At 62.2% G+C, this 6,276-nt stretch overlaps 1 protein-coding gene across 7 annotated transcripts; it reads right to left on the reverse strand.

Annotated features, from left to right (window-relative positions):
* Window positions 1–2,887: 2,887 nt before the first annotated feature.
* Window positions 2,888–5,685, reverse strand: LY6H (lymphocyte antigen 6 family member H). Of its 7 annotated transcripts, none has more exons than XM_033202458.1 (5): window positions 5,523–5,675; window positions 5,173–5,242; window positions 4,560–4,687; window positions 3,775–3,894; window positions 2,888–3,458 (listed from the first exon to the last, which is right to left on the reverse strand). In XM_033202458.1, coding segments are annotated over exons 2-5 (486 nt in total). In that variant the 5' UTR covers window positions 5,175–5,242; window positions 5,523–5,675; the 3' UTR covers window positions 2,888–3,222. The 7 variants fall into 7 exon arrangements, with proteins under 7 accessions (XP_033058349.1, XP_033058348.1, XP_033058350.1 ...); XM_033202459.1 differs by having other exon boundaries at window positions 2,890–3,458; window positions 5,124–5,242; window positions 5,523–5,612; XM_033202457.1 differs by lacking the exon at window positions 5,523–5,675 and having other exon boundaries at window positions 5,173–5,318.
* Between the last annotated feature and the right edge of the window lie 591 nt (window positions 5,686–6,276).

Here is a 6,276-nt window from a genome sequence, read left to right on the forward strand (position 1 = left end):
GTGTTAGCATTTTCTGCAACCGGAAAAATGGATCCCAAAACCCATCTGTAAGAATACATTGTGAGAAGTAGCAGTAAGTGTTTAAAAAGAATAACGTGGGACCCTTGCCTTAGCAAGTGTCAAACATGCCACCCGGCTGCCAGCATTGAAACGGCATCGCATCAAAATGACCTGTGACGAACCAACCAGTGCAATCCCAGTGGGCAGCGGCTCAGAAACAGCCTGCCACATGTGGGAAGGCATTCTATTATAAAGGCGGTATCTCAGATCAACAGGCGAAAGGCGGGTTATTTAATAAATGACATGGAGGAAAAGTGGCCATTTGGAAGAACCTCCTACCTCCTGCCACACTGTCATGAACTCCAGATGCACAGGCTGTCTGCGCACAGTAACCAAATCTGTAAACATATTAGAAGAAAATAAGGAACTCTTTTCGTAAGATAAAGGTAGAGGAAATTATCCTAAGACATGAAGCCTCCACACCACAAAAGAACAATTAGACAGATTTGACTGCATCCAACGTTAAAACATCCATAAAGGCACACTGAAAACACCACATACGAGACACAAGCAACAGACAGCAAGGAAATATCCACAGGACGTATAACGCAGGGAAGATTCGTGTCCCCGGAATATACAAAAGGGCAGTGAGAGTCAGTAGGACAAAGACAAGCAACAAAGACAAGGAGCATGGGCAAAGGGTGTGACCAGGCAAGAGAGGAGAAGCACACGTGGCTGCCACAGAGGACGAGGAGATTCTCTTTGTCCACGAGGTGGGCAAAACGTTCCTGAAGGTTTGAACGTTCATTGCTAGTAAGTGTGTCTGGAACCTTCAGACGCAGCGACTTCATCAGATTTCTGCTCACTTCTCGGCATCCATCCCACACCCGTCACCACTTGAGCCCACAGAGGTATGAGGACAAAGGGGGTCACTTCAGTGTTGCTGACAGTAGACATTTGAGAACAAGCCCCTACACCCACCGATAAGGGACGGTTACAAATGCACGGCTCCCTCATCTGGGGGAACCCAAGCGGACGTTAAAGCCTGTCGACCTGGACACGGGGCCCTGGGAGGACATCGCTGGTGAATTGCTCAGTAGAAAGGGCTGGGAGCAGATCAATGTCTCAGCACCGTCCACGTGCCCCGCTAGACCAAGGGCTTCACGCGGACAGTGAAGTTCAGCCCTTCGAAGACAGCTCGGCAGGTGGGGACCACACACTTAAACTCCTTCCAAGATGGGGAGACCGACTTAGCCAGTGCCGGCGGCCGTTTGGGAGCCGGCCAGCTTCCTGCCTGTCCCCCTCTGGCAGCCCCTCAGGGCGGGAGGCGAGGGAGAGGTGAGGGCGTGCCCTTCTGATTGTATATGATGATTTAATGGCTCAAACTGGCTCAAGCCTCACCCCTGTGGGAGGCCTGTCCTCGGCCTCCCTAGCTGGCTAAGGCTTCCCTGGGGGGGTTCCATCGCTTCAGGGCTTCCTGCCTGCTGGGAATTCTCAGCTTCTCTGCAGTCCCCCAGCCCCCAAAACACCAGGCACAAGCAAGAGCAGCACACTTTACTGAAGGGTGGGGCGGGGGCGAGGGTGCCTCACAGAGCAGACAGCCTTCTACGGAAAAGCCCGTTGGCTGTGTCCAGCAGGGAATCGGTGCCAATGCCCAGGACCGCAGGCCTCCTCTCTCTTTCTGGCTCACCAGCCCTGGACCCAATTCCTCGTCATCCCTCATGCAAGTCTAGCCCTTATAGGAACCACCGCTTTCCTGAAGGAGTTCAGGACCCATCCGTGGCCACGAGACTGGGTCAGCCACAGGTGGCATGAAGCAGCCGTGGCCAGAGCCCAGGCCTCAGAGAAACCCTGTGCTGCCTCTGCCAAGCGCTGTGTGGTGAGCCTGGGCCGTGAGATGAGCGGCCGGTGGAGCATCCAGCGTGGGGGCCGGTGGGTGTGGGAGGCTGGGCTGGATGCAGGGGTGCAGGGCTGAAACTGGAGCGGGAAGGATCAGGACATCACTCCAACATTCCCCAGGCCGAGTCTTCCCTGCCCCTCACCCAACGGCACCCAGTCCCTCTGGACCAGCACAGAGAGATGGGCGGGCTTCCTCAATCCCTGGCCACAGGCACTGACCTCAGGAGCCCAACTCAGAGCCAGGAGTGGCCACAGTGATGTACAGCAAAGAGGCAGGGTGATGGAACAGGAGGGCTCCACTCTGCCTGAAGCAGCCCCCAGGGGCAGAGACAGCTGAGGTGGGGGGCAAGAGAAGGCCAGTATGCATGGTCTCATCCGTGAGTCTGCAAGGGCCCCGTCGCAGGAGGAGGCACACATCTTGCACTGTACGCTGAGTGTACAAGGGTGGGTGTACACAGACATGGGCATTCGCATGTGGGTGTACACACGTGCACCGGGACACGCCAATTTGTGCCAGTTTTGTGCATGCCCCAGCACATGTGCGCGGGGCGCCTCGGGTTTGCGTGTGTGAAGGAGCGAGCAGGGCAGGCACAGGTGTGTGTGCACATGCTGGCTGCGTGAGGCCCCACTGTTTGTGTGCGTGTCTGGGCACGAGTGTGTGTGCACATGCTGGCTGCGTGGGCACCACCGTTTGTGGGCATGTCTGGCATCTGTGGTGTGCTCACAGGATTCCGGCACCTTCCCCCAAGCCCACCCTGTGATCTTGCTCATCTCAGCTCTCACCCCATCACCCCAAGGGCTCCTAAACCTCACCAGGACCAAGCAGCCCCAGCACAAGCACCCAGCACCCCAGTGCCCTGAGCCCTAGAGTCCGAGAGCGTGGCTGAGCGCCTGCCCTGTCCTCAGCCCCTCAGATCCCTCAGCGCCTCATTCCCAGCTCTCTGTCAGGACCCCTTTCCCGCCCCCGACACCCAGGCTCAGACCCGGGTCTCAGGACGCAAAAGTGACTTTATTTCTCTGTAGAAGATGCCCTTCCAGCTGGGCTGTTGCTTCACTTCCCCTCTGGGACCTGGGGGTCCCCCCCACCCTCATCCCCAGGCCTCCTGCCCAGATGGCCTGGTTTCCTGGAGATGTCCAGCTGCCCGGGACTCAGAGCTGGCGGAGAGACAGGGAGGCTTCATGTTGGGGGAAGAGTGAGAGCCACAGGCCACAGCCACGGAGCTGGGCCAAGGCTGCCCCCAGCCCCAGCCATGCCAGGCTGAGGAGGGGGCAGCCACAGGCTCAGGGGAGCAAGCTCAGAAGCCCCGTGGGAAGGAGGAGACCTCAGGGCCCAGCCCAGAGGAGGGCGGGCCCCAGGCTGAGCAGGAGTCCCCCGGCCAGGGCCCAGGGGCTGTGCCCTGTCCCGGCCACCCCATTGCACAAATCCTTCTCGCAGCAGTCCACGTCGACTTTTAAGATCCCAGAGTTAATAAACCCCATCAGATAGTCTGAGAAAAAGTGTCGCTTAACGAAGTCGCAGGAGGAGGCACACATCTTGTTCACCGAGTGATCCTTCCTGCCTGGGAAGAGAAAGCATGGCCTGCGACCGGGGCTCCTCCTGGGCCGTCTCTGCCTCGTCCCAAGGACCCAGCCCAGGCCCCTCGGATCAGCTCGGGGCCCCAGGTAGGCAGAGCCGAGTCCCTCCACCCTCCCACGCTGGCCCCAACTAGATGGAAAAGGTCACCAAGGAGCCAGGGAGGGACAGCAGGGCAGTATCCTGCCTGTAGCCCCACTCTCTCGCTCTTGTCCCAAGCCAAAAGGGCTCAGAGGACACCTCTGACTCTCTCAAGAGCCTGGCTTTCAGCACATTCCCCACTACCCTAAGTCCCAACTTACTGCTGCTGGGATCCGTGATTCGGACACTGGCACACACCGTGTCGGACGGCTGGCACTGCTTTGGGGTGCAATGGCTGGAGTTGGTGGTCAGGGTGCAGTCCTGGCACCACAGGCCATGAGCTGGGCAGGGCATGGGAAGGAGGGTGACCAGAGGCACTGGGCCCAAACCCAGGCAACCCCCTGCCTCCCTCACCCATCCCCCTGCTGCAGGCACTCCTGGGAGAGCCCTACCCCACAGGAATGAGCAGGCCCTCATGACCCCTGGAGGGGGAGCAGAGGCCCTGGAACAACTGTGCCCTATCCTGGCAGTTTGAGGGGAGACCCTATGGCCCCTCCCTGGCCCTCATGCACGTGCGTGCACACACACACCCACACAACCCCCCACACACACGGGCTATACAGACCCCACACCGACAGTGCCACCCTCACACTCCCACCCCGCTTCACATATCCCCCAGGAGTTCTGCGGGTTCCAAGCTGTGAAGGACCAAACTGGATTTGAAAGGAGGTCCGGGAGGCTCTCAGAGGTGATGGATGACCAGGGGCTTCCGTGCGGGGCCAGCCGCCCACCAGTTCCAGGCCCTGGAGGAAGAGCACTGGAGAGAGCCCAGTGCCAGGACAGAGGGGCCGAGGGCCGGCTGGGGTCGCTGGGGTGCGGGAGGGGGCGTGGGCTCTATGGGAAGTGCGGTGGGAACCGTCACAGGGTGGCAGCCCCACACCCGGCTCTCCCGCGGCGCCTCGGGCTCTCCCACGCACCTGACCCAGCCCGCGGGCCCCCTACTCACCGGGCGCGGAGCACAGCAGGACGGCCAGCAGCGCCAGACCGAGGCCCTTCATGGCTGCAGGCAGCATGCTCCGGGCGGGCCTAGGGGCGGCGCGGGGGCTTGGGGCACGGGTCCTTTGGGGCGCAAACCTGAAGGGGAGAAGCATCGGTCAGGAGACCCAAGGACCTTCCCCTTTCCCAGCCTCTGGATGCAACCTTCTCCCCGGAATCCAAGGCCGGAGTCCGCTCGGAGCTCGCAGAGCCCCACCCCCAGCCCCTTTCCAGAGTGTCCGCCGTCACAGCATCCCCGCCGGGAGAGGTCTGGCCTCTGGGGCGAGGTGACAGCTGGAGACGCCCCCGCCCCGCGCCGGCACCTGTGTGGGGGAGGGAGGGGGGGCGTCCTCTTCTCCCCGGGGAGCTGCAGGTGCGTCCGGACAGGAATGAACGGCAGGGGCTGGAACGGGTGGGACCTGCCACTGGGGGGAGGGGCGAGTGCCAGGTCCCCACCCCCACCCCTGGGCTGGGGGGCCGGGAACCCCGGGCCGAGTCCCCTCCCCTGGCCTTCCGCGAGCGCCTCAGCGCTCACCGCGGATGGGGCGTGGAGCGCGGGCCTCGGGGTCGGGGGGCGCACTCACATCCCGGGGGTGTCCGCACTCCGGGCTCGGGCGGCGTGCGCGGCGCGGGGAGCTGTGCCCTTCGGTCTCCCTGCGGACCGGAATCCGGGCGCAGCCTCGTCTTTCGGGGAACGCAGCCGCAGACGCGGACCCCGCGCGAGGGGCGGGGCGGAGCCGGGGCGGGGGCCGCGCGGGGGGCGGGGGCGGCTGGGAGACGCGCGGGGCGGGGGGCGCCCGGGGCTCGCGGCCCCCACGCAGGTAGCTGGCCCGGGCCCTCCGCGCCCCCTTGCTCGCGCGCGCTCGCTCCCTCCGGTTCCCGCTCCCTCCCTCGCGGCGCCCCCTGCCTCTCCCCCGCCTCCGCGGCCCCCTACCCAGGCGTGGGCAGGATCCCTTCCCCCTCTGCTTGGCTAAGATCCCCTTGGAATTTCTCGGAAGAACGTTTACTGCGAAAGGAAGCAAAATGCACAAAGACGCAGAGAGGGGGAGGTACCCGGCGCGGCGCCTCGCGCAGGTCCCGGTTCGCAGACCCCCGGGGTCAGACTCCCTCCCTGAGGCCCCGCCCTCCCCCTCCTCCCTGCCCCTCCCCACTGCTCCCCACTCTTCCCCACCTCCCCAACCTCATCCCCGTTTCCCCGTTTTCCAGTGGCTCCAGGCCGCTCTCCTCCCCTGAGCATCCATGAAGACCCCCACCAGAAGCCGCAGCCCCAGGGGCTTCTGTCACCAAACACTCCCACACCCGGAGGCATAAATCCTGGCCAGAGGATCCGAGCCTTGGACCTGTTTCTCGGCTTCCTTGGCCTTCCCACCCTGCCCTCCAGCTCCCGAAAAGCTGTGCTTTTGCACGTGTCCCTGTGCCTGAAATCCGCCTCCCCAGGGCACTGGGGAAGCCCGGATCTTTGGTCCTGCTCCCTTTCATTTGACCTGAAAATATTTACTGCGTGCTCCCTGCTGGCCTAGCCCTGCCTTGGGCCCTGGGAAAGGGCATGAAGAGAGAGACCTAGTTTCTGCCCTCCTGACTCTCACCTTCGATAAATGGTGATCCCTACTGCAGCATATCTTTGCAGGATGTGACAGTCAGAGCTAACATTTATTGAGCATGTACTATGGATTCCACCTGTTCGAGAC

Source organism: Trachypithecus francoisi, unplaced genomic scaffold, assembly GCF_009764315.1.
Source record: "Trachypithecus francoisi isolate TF-2019V2 unplaced genomic scaffold, Tfra_2.0 Lachesis_group7, whole genome shotgun sequence".
NCBI lineage: Eukaryota > Metazoa > Chordata > Mammalia > Primates > Cercopithecidae > Trachypithecus > Trachypithecus francoisi.

Excerpts from the sequence above, each read along its gene's own strand:
- LY6H (XM_033202456.1), bottom strand. The coding sequence starts at position 4,704 with ATGCTTCTCCCCTTCAGGTTTGCGCCCCAAAGGACCCGTGCCCCAAGC. Across the intron at positions 3,895-4,559 it reads CCTGCTGTGCTCCGCGCCCG|CTCATGGCCTGTGGTGCCAG; the intron begins GTGAGTAGGGGG and ends TGCCCTGCCCAG. Across the intron at positions 3,459-3,774 it reads AATCACGGATCCCAGCAGCA|GCAGGAAGGATCACTCGGTG; the intron begins GTAAGTTGGGAC and ends TTCTCTTCCCAG.